The sequence below is a fragment of the Lampris incognitus genome, chromosome 20 (genome assembly GCF_029633865.1).
Source record: "Lampris incognitus isolate fLamInc1 chromosome 20, fLamInc1.hap2, whole genome shotgun sequence".
Classification (NCBI taxonomy): domain Eukaryota; kingdom Metazoa; phylum Chordata; class Actinopteri; order Lampriformes; family Lampridae; genus Lampris; species Lampris incognitus.
Genome location: NC_079230.1, coordinates 16,618,126 through 16,639,610, shown reverse-complemented (window position 1 = coordinate 16,639,610; position 21,485 = coordinate 16,618,126). Strand labels below are relative to the sequence as shown.

Below are 21,485 nucleotides of genomic sequence, written 5' to 3'. Positions count from 1 at the left end.
AAAACAATCGAAAATCACCATGAGCTGCTTTAGGTATACATATGTTTATTAAAACATTTCCCCTTGGGGCATCCGGGTAGCGTAGCGGTCTATTCCATTGCCTACCAACAGGGGGATCAGTGGTTCGAATCTCCGTGTTACCTCCGGCTTGGTCGGGTGTCCCTACAGACACGATTGGCTGTGTCTGCGGGTGGGAAGTCGGGTGTGGGTATGTGTCCTGGTCGCTGCACTAGCGCCTCCTTTGGTCAGTCGGGCACTTGTTCGGGGGGGGGGACTGGGTGAATAGCGTGATCCTCCCACATGCTACATCCCCCTGGTGAAACTCCCCACTGTCAGGTGAAAAGAAGTGGCCGGTGACTCCACATGTATCGGAGAAAATATGTGGTAGTCTGCAGCCCTCCCCGGATTGGCAGAGGGGGTGGAGAAGCGACAGGGACGGCTCAGAAGGGCGGGGCAATTGGCTGGGTACAATTGGTGAGAAAAAAGGGGGTAGAGGGAAAAAATTTTTTCCAAAACAGTTTTCAAAATGTATGAAATGAGGTAACTTTTCTGTATTAGGTGAAACTATACATACATAGAAAATGTTAACTCATATTTGCATTTACAAAACACGTCATCTTTTCGATGAACACCAGTTCAAAACTCCCTATGGTTGCTTCAAAAGAATTTGATTTTCTTATTTTATTGCAACACTGATTTATTGAGCACAGCCTTTAGTTGTCTATTGCATTTGTCAGTGCTGTAATACTGAAAACGTCCATACATCACTAAGAAGCATGTTTCTTTATCACTTGTCCTATTTCTTGTGTTAGTACTGGGATCACAAATCCACTGTATTCGAAGTTAATTTAAAAAAATCAAAATAAAAAAAAAGCTATCATTACATCGATTCTGACACCAAACAAATATCCCGTCTCTTCAGTAAGACTGTTTTGGATTGAGAGGGGATAATGAACTGCAATGAGGATTAAATTCTGATTCATAAAATTGTCATGTATAATAACAGGGATTTTTAGGATAACTGATGACAAAACAATGGAATCGCTCAATAATCATGACTGTCATATTGCCAGGCATGGAAACATTACTGATGGTGTTATGCTGCTTCATACATTGAGGTCAGGTCATCAAAGCCATGACAAAAAAAAAAGAAAAAAAGATTGAAATCAAACAAAGTGAATGAAACATGGAAATTTTTTTAAGACTTATTTTAAGTGTCTGTATAATTTTCAAGTGTATCTTATTGCTCATTGTATGCCACAGAAACCTACCCATATATTAATTCTGTGACCTACACTGACAAAAGCAAAAAACAAAACAAAAACAAAGCTCATTTCCTCTGTCTCATTCACCCAGAGAGGGCTGTCAAGCTTAACTTGTTGTCCTCCCTGTTCTCTTTCTCTTTCTTACTTTGTCCATCCCAATTTAGATTGTGCTCGCATGATTGATTTGTAATTCTAAAAATTAACAAGTCAGTTTTTTTTCTTTGTGATTCAGCCAACCCACTCCCTGGTTTCACTGCAAGAGGTAATCTACTGATTCTAAGAAAAGAAAAGAGAGAAAGAAAAAAAACCCCGGCCATTCTTCGGTTGAAACCCCCTTGTCTTTAGCGCTTGCCTCCCCAGTCCATCGCAACAGGAAGTCTATGTGGTTTGTATGCCACAGTTGTTTGTTCATGCTGCCTTACAGCTAACACCTTATACATCTTGCATCACATCAGACAGACAGACAAGTTCGGGAGACACAGACAGATCGATTGACAGACAGACAGATAGATTGATATACAAATGGACAGACAAACAGAGAGACAAACAGAGAGACAGACAGACAGACAGACAGAGACAGAGAGACAGAGGGACAGACAGACAGACAGCGACAGACAGCCAGACAGAAACAGACAGAGATAGACAGAGACAGACAGACTGACAGAGACAGATAGACAGATAGACCGAGAGAGACAGACCAACAGACAGATAGACATTGCTTTGTAATGTGTGACCATAATCACATTTCCAGTTGAAGCTTTTCCTGTTGATAATCAAGGTTGTATCATTAGTTGCAACAGTACTGTCCTTACCTACAGTTTGAGAACAGCATCCTCCTTCATATACTTTAACCTCTGAACAACAAGGCACGTTGTCGGCGCTGAGGTGGATGATTGATATTTAGTCGTAAATATTACAATGTTGTGAATTCTACAACATTGTTTACAATACAGTAATGGTGCAATGTTCTGCCATCTTTTCTACTCACATGACACAGTATGAGCAGTGAACAGAGAGTCGCCGTAGGCCCCGGATCTTAACAAAAAAAAATCTGACATCAAAGATGTCAAAAGTGTAGCGTTTATTTGGTTTCTTATTACTATCTGTCCACATTACTGCTGATGCTGCACCAATCCACCTGTCAATCTCCCACTCCATCCTACCCTCACCCATGAACAAGACCCCAAGATACTTGAACTCCTTCACTTGAGACACCGGACCATTGTGGTGAAGAGGGAGCTGAGCCTGAAGGCAAAGTTCTCAATTTACCAGTCAATCTTAGTTCCAACCCTAACCTATGGTCATGAGCTTTGGGTAGTGACCGAAAGGGTGAGATCACGGATACAAACGGCTGAAATGAGTTTCCTCCGTAGGGTGTCTGGGCTCAGCCTTAGAGCTAGGGCGAGGAGTTCGGACATCTGGAGGGAGCTCAGAGCAGAGCCACTGCTCCTTCGCATCGAAAGAAGCCAGTTGAGGTGGTTCGGGCATCTGATTAGAATGCCTCCTGGGCGGCCTTCCTTGGAGGTATGGCCAACAGGGAGGAGACCCCAGGGTAGACCCAGAACTCGCTGGAGGGACTATTTGTCCAATCTGGCCTGGGAATGCCTTGGGATCCCCCAGAAGGAGCTGGAGGGCGTTGCTTGGGAGAGGGATGTCTGGAGTGCCCTACTTAGCTTGCTGCCACCGCAACCCGACCCCGGAGAAGCGGCTGAGGATGAATGAATGAATTACTAGCTGTAATGTTGTGAGAGGGTAATATGTTAGTTAAAGGTTTAATTCCTTTGTATCTCCAGAAACCAGTATGAATGATGGGATGAAGCAGCAGGAAGCCATGAGGCTGTAGGGAGAAATAACCAATCTGCATGCAAATAAAAAGTCAAACTTGGTTTGACATTTTCCCACCTCTCATGATGGGACCACTGGTTGAAGAAATCAATTGAGTGGGTGAGGACCTCCCAAATAAACATCTGTTTAAGACAGATATCAGAGTCTTTGAAAAAAGTATGGCTCACTGCAAAGTGTGCTTTTGCTTATAGTCTACAAGAAAAGGCTTTGAACAGTTCCATTTTGAGCTAGCGCCGTTGCTATTTTTCTGTCTTCAAGAAATGCCTCAAAAGAAATAAATCCTTTTTTCTGACCCACTGCATTGCTTCCTTCATTAAGGTTTGTCCACCTGGTCTGATTCATAATCTATTTAGAGGTGAAGGCGCAATCTGTCGCAACTGTTCTATTTTTGCAAACTCACCTCTGAGAAAGTTTTACCGTTAAGCCGTCCCTGTCTTCACTTCACACCATGCTGGAAGTGTGTCCGCAAGGGTTGTTTTCGGTCAGTGAAACCTCATCTGTATAAAGTAAACAACCACACAGACGTCGCTGCCTGTTCTGACTGCATATTGTGCAAGTTATAATGTTCCCACAATGTCTACAATGTCAATACTGCAAGAATAAAAAAAAAAGATGCAATGAACTAATGAGATTAATTTTTGAGAAGTTTAATTTGTGCATTCTGAAGAATGAAATTCCAGACAACAATTTTGAACAAGTCTGTTTGTCTTTTGAGCACAGCCTTTGTTTCTCGCTTTATCATAGCATGCACACACAAAATAGGCTCGTAACCACAAAGGACTCGAACACGCCATGCCCAACATATGGCCTTGACCCACTTCAAAAGTTTGTTTCATTTGCTGGTAAAAAAAATGAAAAAAAAAAATCTTGCAAGCAAGTAGTAACTTGCAGTAAAAAAAAATGCTTATGCTGTAGGCAAACAACTTCAAGGGACGCACAAGCATTTTTTCTTCTTCGTACTGAGTGTGAAAACGAATCTGTTTGCCTAACTGTGCAAATGTGTGTGTATGTTTTCATGTAGGTCAACTAGTTAGTGATATGTAATATAAATTCAAAAAGTTAAGGAGGAGTGTGTTGATAAGGGGTATTACTGATCAAGTTTGCAAATAGGAATAATGACGGATAGTTGGTGTACAACACAGTACTGCCTCATCACAACACTGCGCTGGTAAGAAACATAGTAAAAACACATAGAACCAGATCTGGGTGAATATTGCCCTGAGTAAGGCATCTAAATTTGGTGTAATTTAGAAAAACAAAAAACAATATTTCTGGCTGTCACTCGCAATGGTTATCTGCACCGCTGTTGCATTTCCTGTACCAAGCATCGGCAGCCCACATGAATGGGTTTTCTTGTCCGATGTTGGTGTAATTTTTAAACTCTGACAGAGCTTACTTGCAGTATAACAGAAAGACAGACCACAAGGTGCATACTTTGGAGCGTTTGGGCAGGTTAACATGCAGGTAATGTCTGACAGTATGCAGGCTATGATCAAAAATTAAAATTACTGATCAAAACTACGTAACATTGGGGCTCGGTGAAGAGAAACACTTTCATTTTTACATGCCGCATCTGTGTCTTCAGACTAAAGACTATTTGCACTAAATATTTGTTTCTCAGTAGCCTTCATTGTGATAATCCTTGCAATTTATCATTTTTTCTGTGAAATAAAAAAAAAGAAACAAACAAAAATAACACATCTCCACTGATGTGTTTATATTTCTGAATATTTCAGGGCAAACAGGGCTTGAATTTAAACTGAAGACTGGATCAATGTAAAACTGTCCACATAATAACACCATGTAGGGATAAGGGGAACCCTCAGGCAAACGTTTCCTTGACAAATGTTCATGGTATTTTTTGCTTCAAGGTATCACATACAAAAAATAGCTTCCCAGACAATAATACCACCACCTTAGAAATAGAGTAACAACTTAAATATCACTAAGATGGACAAAGATAAAGGGAAAACACTCTTCATAGGTGTTAGGTAGGTTGGCACAGTGGCCCAGTGGTTAGTGCTGTCACCTCATAGTAAGAAGGTCCTGGATTCGAACCCCGGGGTTGTCCAACCTTGGGGGTCATCCCAGGTTGTCCACTGTGGAGTTTGCATGCTCTCCCTGTGTATACGATGGGTTTTCCCTGGGTGCTCCAGTTTCCCCCACCATCGTAAAGACATGCATGTTAGGGTTTATACTCCTGTCTATGCCCCTGATCAAGGCATGGCAAGAAGAACGGGAGTTGGCCCCCGGATGATGCACTAGCGGCTGCCCACTGCTCTTCGCTACAAAGCTAGGATGGGTTAAATGCAGAGAAAGAATTGCCCCATGAGGATTAATAAAAGTAATAATAAAAAACAAGTTAGTCCCTAACTCAGGAATAGAGTTGCAGGGAAAGGTTTAAAATGTAAAACAAAATCACATTTGCAATCCATCCCTAATATAATTTACTCTTATGTGAAAATAACCTATGAACCACACTTTGTGTTTTGGAGTATCTTGTTTTGTCTCTCAGCATCTTGTCTCTCAACATGGGGCCAAGACTCACAGTCCTCACAAAAAGATAGTGATTTTTCCTAATTTAGGTTATAAATCACTCTCAATTTACCAGTATCTAGTCAGGACTGAAAGGTCTCACGTGCTAGTTTTTTTTTCATGTACAGGACGCATGATACATCATGGTATAATCAATGTAAAAAAAATAGCAACATGAGTAATTTAACTCAGTAAAGGGCTCTAAAAGATTTGAAATGCATGTATGTGGTCTGATCTATTACCAAAACCCCGGTGTGCTCACACATATCACCCTATAGTGGATCTGAACCATGTTCAGCATGGAGAATATTGTGGAGAATGCAAACTCACATCTGCTTCCAACTCGACTTCAAATTTAAAATGCAATGTCCATTACACCAAACATAACTGTTATTAATGATATCATTCCCCCGGGTCATTTAGTATGCTTTGTGCAAGCAACAACAGGTCCAAATATACTCAATCTGCCCCATTTTCGTTCTGTTGGTGGATGTACATCAAACTCCTATACTGATTTTATATTCCGAGGCAGAAGTATAAAACAAACCAGTCATCTCAGCCAATCACAAATGGCCCTTTGATTCTCTTAAGGGTTGTGTACATCCGTAAACTCTGCTACTCATACTCAGGAAGCAGATTAAAGAGCTTCAGAGATGATACATTTCTGCATCATACTTATATTTCTTTTTGAAATATGTGAGTATTTTTCACCTATTTTAACTTTTTATTTGTTCTTATGCCATGTGGTGAACAACTATCCAACTTATGTGTTGAAGATCAAATGGGCGAATCAGTGAACTCAGTTATGTTTCATGTTTATTGTAGGTTCCTCATGTTGTGCATAGTATAATAATTTCTTTTTCATTGAAGATCATGTGACAGCCGTTTATAAATCCACATTTATAAATCAGGACAGAAGAGTCATAATGGCTGAAGTTGGGGACAATGTGACTTTGCCATGCTTCTTTGAAGATGCCACGGTATTGTACCTCTCCTGGTACCAGCAAACTTTGGGAGAAAGACCTTATGTAATATTAAATGTCATGAAGAACCATTACCAAGTGACATATGCCCGCGAGTCTGAGCATCGACTTCGTTTCTCAATACAGCAGAGAGAAGGTGTCAACAATCTCACAATCACCAACCTTCATTTGTCAGATTCAGCTATATATTACTGTGGAACATCAGGGATTGACATCACTGGACTTGGACAAGGGACTGTCCTTTATGTCAGAAGTTCAAAGGCTAGTATCCAAACTATTGTCTCTCAGCCAGCGTCTGAGTCGGTTCAGACAGGAGACTCTGTGAACCTCACCTGTACAATTCCTGCTGATCTATGTATCGAAGAATACAGAGTTTACTGGTACAGGCATGATGGATCTAAGAATCCAGTTGTTTATCCCAGTATTGAGCAATATAAAAACCTTGCTCTAGCTGAATCTCTGATGTCAAGCTATCTATCGCTGAAGAATATGAGCTATTCTGATACTGGAACCTACTACTGTGCTGTGGTCTTGCATGGGGAGTTACTGTTTGGCAACGGAACAAAAGTGGATGTTGCAGGTAGGTCACAGCACCTGATATGTTTGACATCTGCCATATATAGTATAGGACATATTTTAATATTATGATCAAACTGTAAAACATTTTTCTATTGCTTGTCTCTGGTTCCAAATCCAAGCAGATTTGAACCCAGCACCTCTTCTCCTGCTGTACTGTCTGATTCCAGCAACAGCAGTTTCCATCATCCTGATCTTTATCTTGGCTTATTCAATGCACAAGCTGAACAAGAGGATATGCTCTGGGTGCAAAAGTAACTGACATCCTAACAAAATCAGATAAATACTTAATTTCCAATTCTGACACGTAATCTACTCATATGATTTCTGTTTTATTTGCAGAAAACTACTCGTCGAGCTTCTGACTCTGTGGTAGGTTTTTTTTAGTCTTACAGATGAACTCAGTTGGAGGCCTCAAACATCACCTGATACCCTATTTTTATTATAGCGCTGCATACACACATCCACATTAACATGCGTCTCCAGTCTCATTCCTTTGTTCCAACAATACTTCTTGTTGATTTTAGGGCCAAGATGCAGACAATCTTCATTAAGCAGCAGTACAGCTGAGCCAGAAAAGGTTAAGAAGACACAGGGACAAAATGGAGGATGTTGTTTTGTACTCTGGAATTAAAAGAACTGAGAAGAGTAGAAATGTATTCTCACCTACTGTTGTCTAAGATTTGTCTTTTAATAAAGCAGTGCAATTGTTATTAGCTGTTTGACAAGTGCCATGTAATTCAAATATGTAACAAACTTTCAAGTTGTAAAACTTAACACATAACTCGTTTCAATAAAGTAATAGTAGTAATTACTATTAATTTGAGCACAGTGGTTTCACCAGCTAATACTCTGAGTACCAAGTTACTTCTAAATTTTTGTAAAGTCAGATGGAAATGTGTCATCATATCAGATAGATACAAACATACATACATAAGGTTTGCTCATAAAATCCCATAAGAGTGTGTTTATTGACCCCTGTAAGGATCGATAAACACATTCTTCTGACCAAAACTGTATGTTCAGGTTGGCATTTTAACAAAGGGTAACATCTTCTACAAAGTCTAAAAAATCCATTTTGGATCACACTCATGCGGTGATGGTGTGAGCAGCAGTAAAGTGCTTTTAGATTCCACAGATGGAAACTTAAGTCTAGTAGATCATTACCACAGGAAAAATGACATGCATCCACAAACACAATGTTATGTAGCTTTAAATGGCCAGTTTTTCATAAGATGCAATGTAAGGTTTTGTAACCAACTTTTCTCAGCACACATCCATTGACTGAAAACAAGCCACATTGCCAACACTTAGAAGATATGGAATTTTAATATGCTTTACCTTTTCGTCTTGAGTCTTTCGGTGTCTCTTCACTGTGGTCTGCTCTCGGGGCAGTCTTTCTGCTGAAGTCTATTGACATTTGTCCATAAGCATTATGCTTTGTGCCTGAAAGCTGCTGCGATCTCTGTGGTTTTACATGGGGGTAACACAAGTGTATGTGCTCTCACCTATGTTTCTTTCTCACCATCATAGTAGCTAAAATCAACACTGTCGTGTGACACAACAGTAATTTAAGTATTTACCAGGGCTGTGCAAAAACAAAAACAAAAAACAAAATCGATACAGCTCAGTATTGCAATATTACCCCCCCCCCCCTCGCTACTTAATCGATTTTCCAGCCTCTCATATCCATCTATCCATTATCCAAACTGCTTATCCTGTTCTCAGGATCACAGGGATGCTGGAGCCTATCCCAGTAGTCACTGGGCGGCAGGCAGAAAGACACCCTGGACAGGTTGCCAGTCCATCACAAGGCCCACACACACACACACCTTGGACAATTTTTTTTTAGTACAACTGATTCACCTGACCTACATGTCTTTGGACTGTGGCAGGAAGCTGGATAGGGAGGAATGCTGGTTTGAACAGGCAGTCAAAGAGGCCATCTATGTGACAAGGGAACAACCATTCCTGAACCGAGGAGTGGGGCTAAGTACACCTGTCGCCATCTTACAATGTGATTGCAACTATTCCCCAATCCTCTGTGAAGAGTACGTGTGGCCATTTTAACTCCAATTAATGGTCACTGCAATCTGCATATGAAACTGGTCACTGGTTTCGGTTGGGATGCAAATATGCTGGTATCGTTATGCAACTGTGCTGTTTATAAGGTTGCAGATACCCGCAGTCAGCTGAGACTGACAAAGTCACTTACATGAGTGATGAGACGTTTCTCCCACTAAACATTGTGTCCAGATGAACTGATTCAACTTTCTGGGACCTGGTCATTACATGCTCCTCACTGGATTGTTGTTATAGTCTCACTTTTGGGCTGGTTATTCCTCCAGGAGGCCAGCTGGCCCTAAAGTGCGTGCGTGTGTGTGTGTGTGTGTGTGTGTGTGTGTGTTTTTTTTTTTTTGGGGTTGGGGGGGGTTGCAGTTCTTTACAGCATTTTTTCACAGAATTCAGCAGTGTCTGAATTAAGGGGAAGTGTAAATTGTAATTGATGATGAAATATAGGATAATGTATGATATGATACATGTGATAAATGAATGTTGAATAAACGAATCTTATGAAAGAAAATGATCAAATGTCATAATTTTCAATCCATTCATCAAAATACTTTGCCAATGTATGTATTAACTGCTCAGTACTCAAGCCCCTCACGGTAAACCACGCTGCGTGCCTTCAGGTTAGCATTGACAATGTTAGGTGTAGTGCTTCCCTTGAGCACTGGAAAGATTTGCCGGAAGTCTCCACAAAGCATTGTTGGAATGCCTCTTTCGCAAATAAATAAAAAAAATTTACTTGGTTATTGAAACATTTTTTTAACTGTGCAATCTTTGGAAAGCGCTGATTCTAAAGACACCTTTCTTTTTGTTCTACGAGTATTTCTGGAGTTTTAAATGAACATATCAACATACATACTATAACTTCATTAAATGAAACCCTCAATGGTAGGTAAAGTGTTCAACAAACAAGCAGCAAAATAATCCAGTGATTCAAGTAATTCTTTAATTAAACAGTACAAGCCTGTTTCATTCTATATGCAATCGTCAGCTGTCAATAGAGCTAAACGGCAAAGAACGTAACATATATATAACTGTCTCGCCGTGCACATCACGTGGACAACGTCCAATAGGGGAAGGGGGAGGTGCCTACATTCGAATACATGTGATCGCTAACTGTCCAGCAGGAGGGGGAGGGGGAGGTTGCATACAAAGTTGATGGCATTTGTCTATTGGCATAATCTATGAATAATTACAAAATAGATGCTTATATCTGTGTCTGCAACTACTGGCCAATTCATTCCTGTTATTCAATGTTGACATTTTGGTTTGTAGATGATAACATACTTTTCAGTTAGACATAGGTTGCACATTTGGCTACTGGTTGAATATGATTTGTTTTTGAGAGGATTTTCCAGGTGGTCTAATAACCGTCTAAGGAATGTAACATGTTTAAGATGTTATATTTAGTCATTGGCTGACAGAAACATTAACTATTCAACCACCTGGAAAATCCTCTCAAAAAACAAAGCATATTCAATATGCAAATTGTCGTGACCATTAATTAGTTAAAATGGCTATGTGTACTACTCGCAACTACTCGTACTATGGCAACAGATGTACTCTCAGCCTCCCTCCTCAGTTCAGGGATGGTCGTTCCCTCTTCACATAGATGACCTGTTGGTCTGCAACAATGTATAGGTAGGTGGTACATGTCAAAATAACATCCACATGAATGCCAGGACCCAAGGTTTCCCAGCAGAACATTGCCTAGAGGATCACACTGCTTCCGCTGGCTTGCCTTCTTAACCATGGTGCATCAACAGTAATGAGCAGTGTGTCTACTACAATATAAGACAGTAGAACTGAGCATGTTTTTCTGTATTTGATTGTTAAGCAGCTGTTAAAATGTAACTGGTTGAATTTAGAACTTTCTGAAGTATAGATTTTTTAGAACTGTATTTTTTTGTTTTTTAACCTATTTAAATATGAACCATTGCTTTGCCGAAACTACTTAGAAGTGACCAGACATAAAGACATCATAAGATCCACAGTAAAAACATCAAAACACACAATAAGACCATGACATAATCATAATAAAACATATTTGATCACATTGAGACAGAATAAAACAATAAAGTCAAATAAAAAATAAAACAATAAAGTCAATCCAAATCAGTAAAATCAAATTCAATATAAAATTACAACAGTGCAAGTGAGCAGCTAAAAGACCTGTTGATTAAACCTGCATGTTATACAGGCTGATGGCTTGAGGAATAAAAGAGTTCTTGTATCTACTTGTTTGTTTGTTTTTGTTGTTGTTGTTTTTTTGTAGAAGTCTCTTTCCCTGATCAGGTTGTTGCTAGGACTGAATTTGGAATGAAGGGGATGGGAGCTATCCTGTAAATTGTTTTCTAGTTTTTGGAGGATGAGTTTGGCATACAGGCTGGTTGCTGTTTATTGTTTCCCACTGTCCTGACTTGCCTGGCTGGGTTTTTGTGCATGGTACCAAGCAACATTCTTCTGACCAGAAATTACACAATTTAACAAAGGTCCACAACCCAACAAAGCCTTAGAATTTAACTCTGTTCATAATCCTGTAGTAATGGTGTTGTGAGCTGCAGTGAATGTTTCCACTGATAGAAACTAAAGTCAAGCAGATCATGACAACTGGAAGACTGACCTGCATCCTCAAACACACTACATCAAGCAGCCTGTTGAAAAAATGCATACATTCACATTCATAAATAAAACGTTTTCTTAACCTCATGAAGTGACCTAATAGTAATAAACTTTCCATAGCATACATCCATTAATGGAAAGCAGACGACATGGCCAACATTCAATACAGCTGGGATAAAAAATATACCTCACTTTTGACTGTGCCTCTTGTCTCTTTCTGCGTCTCTGTGGTTTGTTACTGAGAACGCCTCTGTGCTAAGGTCTTTTCACCTTTGCGACAGTATGTGAATTATGACTTGTGCCCAAAAGATAGTGCAATCTCTGTGGTTTTAAAGGGACGTGTAAGGCAACAGGAGGATGTGCCCATTGTTTCCCATGTTTCTCTCTTGCCACTAAAGTATCGAAAAATGAACATTTTATGCGAGGGGGTGGCGCAGCGACCGGGACAGCTTGGAAGAGTGGGGTAATTGGCCGGATGCATCCATCCAGCCATCCGTTATCCAAACCGCTTATCCTGATCTCTGGGTCACAGGGATGCTGGAGCGTATCCCAGCAGTCATTGGGCAGCAGGCAGGGAGACACCCTGGACAGGCTGCTAGGCCATCGCAGGGCCCCCCCACCACACACACACACACACACCTACCTAGGGAGAATTTAATACGGCCGATTCACCTGACCTGCATGTCTTTGGACTGTGGGAAAAACCATAGCACCGAGAGGAAACCCACGCAGACACAGGGAGAACATGCAAACTCCACACAGAGGATGACCTGGGACTACCCCAGGGCTTGAAACCCAAGACCTTTTTGCTGTGAGGCAACCGCGCTAACCACTGCACCACCATGCCGCCGGATACAACTGGGGAGAAAAAGGGGAAATAACAAAAACAAAAAACAATCTACTACTACTTTGGCTGCTCCAATTAGGCATTAGCACAGCGAATCATCCCTTTCCGTCTCTTCCTGTCTTCTGCATCTTCCTCTGTCATGCCAGCAACTTATACGTCCTCCCTCACCACATCCATAAACCTCTTCTTTGGCCTTCCTCTTTTCCTCTTCCCTGGCATCTCCATATTCAGCATCCTTCTCCCACTATACCTAGCATCTCGCCTCCACACATGTCCAAACCATCTCAATCTTGCCTCTCTTGCTTTGTCTCCAAACCGTCCAACCTGAGCTGTCCCTCTAATATACATCTTCAACTCTGTCACCTTCAACTCCACCTCCTGTCTTTTCGTCAGTGCCACTGTCTCCAAACCATACAACATAGCTGGTCTCACTACCATTTTGTAAACCTCTTCTTTTAACTGTTGCTGGTACCATTCTGTCGCAAATAACTTGTGACACTCTTCTCCACCCACTCCACCTTGCCTGCACTCTCTTCTTCACCTCTCTTCTGCACTCCCCATTACTTTGAACAGTTGACCCTAAGTATTTAAACTCATATGCTTTCATCACGTCTACTCCTTGCATCCTCACCATTCTGCTGTCCTCCCTCTCATTCACGCATATGTATTTTGTCTTGCTCCTACAGACTTTCATTCCTCTTCTCACCAGTGCACCCCTCCACCTCCCCAGGCTCTCTTCAACCCTGCACCCTTCCCTTGCTACAGATCACAATATCATCATAGCCCACGGACATTCCTGCCTGATTTTGTCTGTCAACCTGTTCATCATCACTGAAAACAAGAAAGGAATCAGAGCCAATCCTTGATGTAATCCCACCTTCTCCTTGAACCCATCTGTCATTCCAACCGCACACCTCACCACTGTCACACTGACCTCATACGTATCCTGCAGCACTCTTACATACTTTTCTGCCACTCCTGACTTCCTCATACAATACCACACCTCCTCTCTTGGCACCCTGTCATATGCTTTCTCTAAATCAACAAAAGACACATTGTAACTCCTTCTGACATTCTATATACTTTTCCATCACCATTCTCAGCAAACATTGCATCTGTAGTGCTCTTTCGTGGCATGAAACCATACTGCTGCTTGATAATTACATTACAGTCATTTAGCCTACGCTTTTATCCAAAGAGACTTACAATAAGTGCATTTAACATAGGAAATCAGGAGAACTACTAGTCATCAGAGGTCTTAAGTGCATCTAAACAAGCATCTAAGAGCAAAACCAGTGCTAAAATAAAAGCGCAAAAAAGAGATTTTTTTTAAATGAGTGAATACAATAAGTGACAAGAACAAGTAACAGGGTAGTAGTTCTTGAAGAGGTGAGTTTTCAACCTGTGCCAAAAGATGGGCAGTGACTCCGCTGTCCTGACATCAGTGGGGAGTTCATGCCACCACTGTGGGGCCAGGACAGAAAAGAGCTGTGATCGGGTCGATCGGCAGCAGGGGCCTCTGAGCGACGGGGCAACCAGGCGTCCTGAGGCAGCAGAGCAAAGTGGTCAGGCGGGGGTGTAGGGCTTGACCATGGCCTGGCAATAGGAAGGAGCTGTTCCTTTCACTGCCCTGTAGGCTAGCACCAGAGTCAAACTGAATGCGAGCAGCTATTGGGAGCCAGTGTAGGGACATGAGAAGGGGAGTTGTGTGGGAGAACTTAGGGCGGTTGAACACCAGACGAGCTGCAGCTTTCTGAACAAGCTCCAGAGGTCTGATGGCTGTAGCCGGGGCACCAGCAAAGAGGAAGTTGCCGTAGTCCAGCCGGGAGATGACCAGAGCCTGGATGAGCACCTGTGCCATCTCGTCGGTGAGGAATTGGCAAATCCTCCTGATGTTATAGAGGAGAAATCTGCAGGAGCGAGCAACCGATGCAACGTTTGCAGCAAACGACAGTTGGTCATCCAAGATCCCACCCAGATTCCTCGCAGTCCAAGTTGGCATCACCACGGTGTTGTCAATGGTGATGGCCTGGTCTCGGTGCGGGCAACCTTTCCCCCGGAGGAACATCAATTCTGTCTCGTCCAGATTGATCTTCAGGTGGTGTGTCGCCATCCACTCTGAGAGGTCAGTCAAACATGCAGCAATGCGTGTCTCTACTTGTGTGTCAGAGGGAGGAAAGGACAAGATGAGCTGGGTGTCATCGGCATAACAACGGTAAGAGAAGTCATGCGAGCGAATAACAGATCCAAGGGATGTCGTGTACAGGGAGAAAAGGAGAGGACCCAGAACCAAACCCTGTGGAACACTGTAGTCAGTCTGCAAGGCTCCGACACAGATCCCCTTCATGTCACCTGGTAGGAGCGACCCGTCAGGTAGGATGCAAACATTGAGAGTGCAGAGCCTGTGACACCCAGCCCCTCGAGGGTAGAGAGGAGGATCTGGTGGTTCACTGTGTCGAACGCAGCTGACAGGTCCAGGAGTATCAGGACAGAGGAGAGAGAGTTTGCTCTCGCAGAGTGCAGCGATTCTGTCACTGCAAGGAGGGCCGCCTGTCGAGTGACCCACCTTGAACCCAAACTGGTTGGGGTCCAGGAGGTTGTTCTGGTGGAGATACAAAGAAATAATCATCATCTCTCCTCTTATATACATCTCTCCTCTGATAATCATCATCTCTCCTCTTAATCTAGCTTCCACTACTCTTTCCCATATCTTCATGCTATGGGTGATAAAACTTTATACCTCTGTAGTTGCTACAGCTCTGCACATAACCCTTATTCTTAAAGAATGGTACCAGTATGCTTGTTCTACACTCCTCAGGCATACTCTCACTTTCCAAGATCGTTTTAAACAATCTAGTTAAAACCTCGCCTGCCATCTCTCATAAACACCTCCATGCCTCCACACGTATTTCATCTGGACCAACCACCTCCATTCTTTATCCTCTTCATAGCTGCCCTCACTTCCTCCTTTCTAATCAACTACACTTCCAGATCCACTGCCCCTACATCATCCAACCTTCTCTCTCTTGCTTATTTTCTTCATTCATCAGCCCCTCAAAGTACTCCTTCCACCTTCTCAACACACTCTTCTTGCTTGTCATCACATTTCCATCTCTATCCTTGATTGCCCTAACCTGCTGCACATCCTTCCCATCTCGGTCCCAGTCCAACCTCTCATACAACTCACCATATGCCCTTTCCTTCACCACCTCTCTCTTTGTTTTACGCTGCATCACCTTGTACTCCTGTCTACTGTCTTCATCTCTGACTACCCCACTTTTTCTTTGCCAACCTCTTCCTTTGTATACTTTGCTGTACTTCCTCATTCCACCACGAAGTCTCCTTGTCTTCCTTCCTCTGTCCAGATGACTCACCAAGTACCTTCCTAGCTGTCTCCCTCATTATTTCTGCAGTGGTTGCCCAGCCATCCGTCAACTCTTCACTACCACCTAGTGCTTGTCTAAACTCCTCCCCGAACTCCACACAATAGTCTTCCTTCTTCAGCTTTGAATCTTGGCTCTTCCTTCACTCTCTTCCTCTTCTTGGTCCCCAAAGTCATCCTACAGACCATCATCCAATGCTTCCTAGCACTAGAATGACCGGGATTTCACTCCTACCCAAAGGGCTCTTCCTTCACTCTCTTCCTCTTCTTGGTCCCCAAAGTCATCCTACAGACCATCATCCAACGCTTCCTAGCACTAGAATGACCGGGATTTCACTCCTACCCAAAGGGCTCTTCCTTCACTGTCTTCCTCTTCTTGGTCCCCAAAGTCATCCTACAGACCATCATCCAACGCTTCCTAGCACTAGAATGACCGGGATTTCACTCCTACCCAAAACGACCATGGGCGGTCAAAATGACCACCGGTTTTTAAACTCTATATTCTGTCAAGATAAATACCCAACTGAGATATTAATGTATTGCATATGTTAGTATGCCTATTAGGAAACGACTGACACAAAAATTAACATTTTAACAACTATAATACTATTTTTAAACAATTTAAACTTCAGAGAGGCATGGTTGAGCATTTTTGACGTGATTATCAAACAGAGATTAGCATCGAATTTTACCCTCAGATTCCTACCAGCCTGCTTAAGACTATTTGACAGACCATTAAGATTAGTACCAAAAGGGCTGATGGAATTTGGGGGACCAAACAGAATGACCCCAGAGCCATCATCATTAAATTTAATAACATTTTGGGACATCCAGGATGTAATATCCGAGACGCAAGTTGTGAGATTTGCTAGGCTGCTAGGATCTGTGGGCTTTAGTAGTATGTATAATTGAGTATCGTCAGCATAACAATGGTAAAACAAATCATGATTTTGAATAACCTGGCCAAGAGGCAGCATGTATATAGAAAACAGAGGGGGTCAAGAACTGAGCCTTGAGAGACACCACAACTCAACTGAGCCATCGAGGAAGTAGAGTTACCCAGAAAAACAGAAAAGGTTCTGTTGGAGAGGTATGAGTGCAATAAACTAAGAGCCGAGCCCTTGATGCCTACTGGAGTCTCCAAGCAATGTAAGAGGATACTGTGATCGAGTGTGTCAAAGCCAGCACTTAAGTCTAAACGAGCTAAAATCGAGCAGTCACCTCTGTCTGCAGTCAGCGGTAGGTCATTGGTGTCCCTGTCACTGTAGTATGAAATGCTCTAAAACCAGACTGGAAACTGTTAAAAACACTATTAGTATTCATAAAAGACATCTGCTGAGATGAAATTATGTTCTTCAGACCTTAGGGAAAAAAAAGTCAATTTGGAGATTGGTCTGTAGTTGGTTAAGGACAGAGGATCCAGATTAGGTTTCTTTAGAATACTTCAGACAGATAGCTGCACAACCGTTGTGCCGGAGATATTGTCACATGGCTGAGGCTGTGTCTTGTGATACTCTGGCCAATCTTTGTCAACAAATCAAACTGCTCTCTGTCAAGCCTGAAATAGGCCATAAATCGTTCATCATCCAAACAATGTTCGTGTATCACCTGGTGATATTCTCTGTATTTCTTGTGGGCTTGCAGAATGGGATGCAAGACATGGCAGTTTTTTTTCTCTTCTACTCCAAGATCAATCAGTAAAACTACTGTGAGGGTTTTACTGCAATGGCAATCCATTATTTTAGGTAGTCTATCTTAAATGATAAATTACTTAAGTTATTTGAGTTGTGTTCAGTGCTGGTTGGTTATGGTTGTTTAGTAACGGCAGGTGGGAGATGCCTGACCATAGTGCAACCTTCCAAGTACGCTTGAAAAGGGTGCGTGGTGTTTTAGGGCACAGCATATCAATCAGCCCTTCATGTTTTTAACTTTTTATTTGTAAGACACAACATATCTGCTTGGCGTCTTAACAAACGAAATGGCTACTACTACATTTGCTCAGCTTTTAGCTGTATATTTTCTGAGCAACTATTGATCGTAGAGTGTCATTTCAAAATCTGTGTTTTCGTTCTCTTGCATTTCATTTCACATCCAAAGTTTTCATTACCAGTTGAATAAACAAATTGCAAGCTTGTGAAATAAATTCAGTCAACTCTCAGATGAGAGACTAGCTAAACTAATTGTCCAAATTTCTAAGTGTTCTCAATAAAACATGCCACTTTGGATACAAAATGTATAAAATCACTTCGAATTGTGTTTGTGTGAGCAACTTTGTGATCTGGACTTTGTTTTTGAATTGAGATGGCTTCTGAAAACATCATGCCTTGTGTTCCTGGTGTTCCACTGATCATTTGACAAGAGTTGTTCAGCTGCCAATTTTGATTGTACACCTGTTTTCATATGTATCATGTATTGATCTTTACTTTGTTGCTTGATTCCATAACCAAACACCTTAGAAACACAAATATTATTTAAAATCACTGCTTGCTACAGCAAGAGAAAAAAACAGAAAGAATGAAGCCTTACAGCTTGGCTCAGTTTTATGTGGGGAAACCTCAACTCTTATAGGTGATGTAAAAATGAACTCAGTTACCCCAGGTACAACGAAAACAACAAGAACTAGAAAAATGCTTTTCCACAGAAAAATCGTGTGAATGCTGAGCTGCTGAAAGAAATCGCGAAAAGCATTGCTGAAAATGGATAAATAGGAAAAGTCAGAAAGTCACTAGCCTACCTGAAATACCTGGAAACTGAAATGTGAAATGGCTGAATATTTTAAAAGTTTTAAAGGTATAAAAAACTGAAAAATTTGCCATAATGTGCTAAAAACATAAATAGTTTGATTGTTGAATGGTTTCTGTAGTTTAAAGTATGAAAAAGTGGAAGTGGTGCCACCAATAAAGAACTGCAAAGCAATAGTGTGAATGCCCAGCATTCACACTAATTAGGCTGGAAGTTGAGTTTCAAATTGATATGTGATGTCACAATAGGACTGAACATTCTAACAGGCAAAGTGTATGGCAGAATTGTTAAACTTTAGAGCTGAATTGTTCAAAAACTATAAAATATTTTAAAAATCTGAACAGGATTCTGAAAGAGCTGAATGTCCTGAACTGTTTAAGCTTTAAATGGGGTTTCTAGCTCAAAAAAATAAAGGAGGAGATACAGTTCAAAGGTGATGAGGGTTTCAACCTTTCCCCATAGACTTCCATTGTTTTGAAAAAGTAGAAAAAGCTTAATATGTCTAAAAGTATAAAAGATTTAAAAAAATGGGCTTAAAGAGATGAACATTTTGATACCTGAATTGTTTCAGTGGCTAAAAGTATGAAGGAGTAAAAGAGGTGGAAAGGTTGCAAAAGTCCCCCATTGACTCCCATTCAAAAAATGGCTGAAAAAAGTTGAATATTTCAAAAAGTTCAAAAGGTATGAAAAATCTGAAAGGGGAACAACAATGTCCTTAATGAGATGAACATTTTGATAGTTGAATGGTTTTAGTAGCTAAACGTATGAAGGAGCTACAAAATGTCAAAAAATGGGCGGAAGAAAAATAAATAAATAAAGAACTACAAAGCAATAGTGTGAATGCCCAGCATTCACACTAAATATGTGCTGTTTCCTAGATGAAGTGAGCTAATTAACTGATGAGGGTTCTCACTCATTAAGCACTCTCACTTGATTTTGGATACTATAACTGTAAGAAAAAAAATATGGGCAGGAGCACAGCTTTTAGTTACAAAGCATAACATACGTACATAGCAAAAGTTTTCTATTGTTTTATCCTTAGTTCTCTTATTTCTGTCTTTTTTTTGCCTTGTTTTATCGCAGTGACAGATTTGATTTTTAATCCTGTTTGTTAAATGTCATCTTACATTTTATTCATTGAAGTTTTTACTGTTATTTCTAAATTCACTGGACACACACACACACACACACACACACACACACACACACACACACACACACACACACACACACACACACACACACTTTGATTTAGCAGACGCTCTTATCCAAAGCGACATACATCTGAGAGTTAATACGACACAAGCAAGGATCTAGTCAGGAGGCGACCATGCAATTGACCTTTCGCCAAGTCCCGCCCCCCTTAGTTACTGTTGCTATGCCCGTCAAGCATGCCAGAACTATCCAGGAAGTAGCCGGAAAACACCAAAACATGAAGGAAGAAATCAGCGCATTGTGTGGGTAAAAGTAACAGTAATAATACGTTAGCTGTATTAGCTATCAATAATAGCTAGTAGCAAGCTTAGCTTGGAGCAAACGGGTATTTTTGTTGATTTTGGATGGATTAAGCCGGCCAAGGGGTCTGCTATACTGCGAAATCTATTGCCGACATTGCGCTTCTTGCGTTCTGGGTTTCGGGAAGGGAAAGAAAAGTACACCCCCTCCAAACTTTTCAGATATCTAGTATCCGATTTGCAGATCCCATAGGCACACCGTTTCAGCATTTTGCTGTGTGTTTGAAAGCTTGATGGGCCGTTGCTAAGGTAGGATTGGACAAGCACCGTTCTGGGGCGGTACTTTGCGAAAGGTCAATTAAGTGTAAAAAAAAAAACCAAACTAGATTCAAGTCCGATAGGACATAGGTGTCAACAAGCAGTGCACAAAGGCGGTGCATAGAAGCAAAACATTTTTATTGATACCATAAGGTGTGGAGGTGTTCAAGAAAGAGCTTGGAAGCTCCCGAATCTAACGCACCCATCCATCTACCCATCGATTGTCTTAACCGCTTATCCTGCTCTCAGGGTCGAGCCCATTCTCGCCAATTTCCGCCTGCAACATTTTCCCGCCATTTTCCCAAAACCGAAAGTGAAAGTAAAATGAACTAGTCAGAGGCTGTTCATCCGATTTGCATGAAATTTGGTATTTGTCATCTCCAGACAATGCTGATAAAAACTTGTTAAAAGAATTTTGATATGTCCTTCGAAGTTACATGTCAATAAAAATTTAAGGTGCGGGTCCATAGTGATTCTATTGCCTACATCTAGTGATGTGACTGTCCAAACTTAACGAAACGTGTCACGCACAATCACAACATTCTTTGGAAGCATGCCAAATTTTGTGAAACTTCGACCACAGGGGGCGCTACAACTGACACATGTCAATTTCTCAAAAATCGCTTGAGCTAAAAATCTGAAATTTGGTATACTTATACTTGGACCCAGTTGGCTATATTGCCTAAAGTGCCGATTGGCTGGATTACAAAAATGGCCGCCAAACAGCCAATCCCAATTAGGTAGTTAATATTTGCTAGTGTGAATGGCCGATCTTCATGAAACTTGGCAGGCCAATTTTTTATGGCACATAGAAGCCATGTACCAAATACGAAACAGATCGGACGC

General features: G+C 41.4%; 1 protein-coding gene across 1 annotated transcript; it reads left to right on the top strand.

Annotated features, from left to right (window-relative positions):
• Positions 1–6,278: 6,278 nt before the first annotated feature.
• LOC130130736 (immunoglobulin kappa light chain-like) lies at positions 6,279–7,922 on the top strand. The gene is made up of 5 exons (XM_056300531.1): positions 6,279–6,341; positions 6,516–7,208; positions 7,330–7,458; positions 7,547–7,576; positions 7,732–7,922. The coding sequence occupies exons 1-4, from the start codon at positions 6,299–6,301 to the stop codon at positions 7,567–7,569; spliced, it is 888 nt and encodes a 295-aa protein (XP_056156506.1). The 5' UTR covers positions 6,279–6,298; the 3' UTR covers positions 7,570–7,576; positions 7,732–7,922.
• Positions 7,923–21,485: the final 13,563 nt, after the last annotated feature.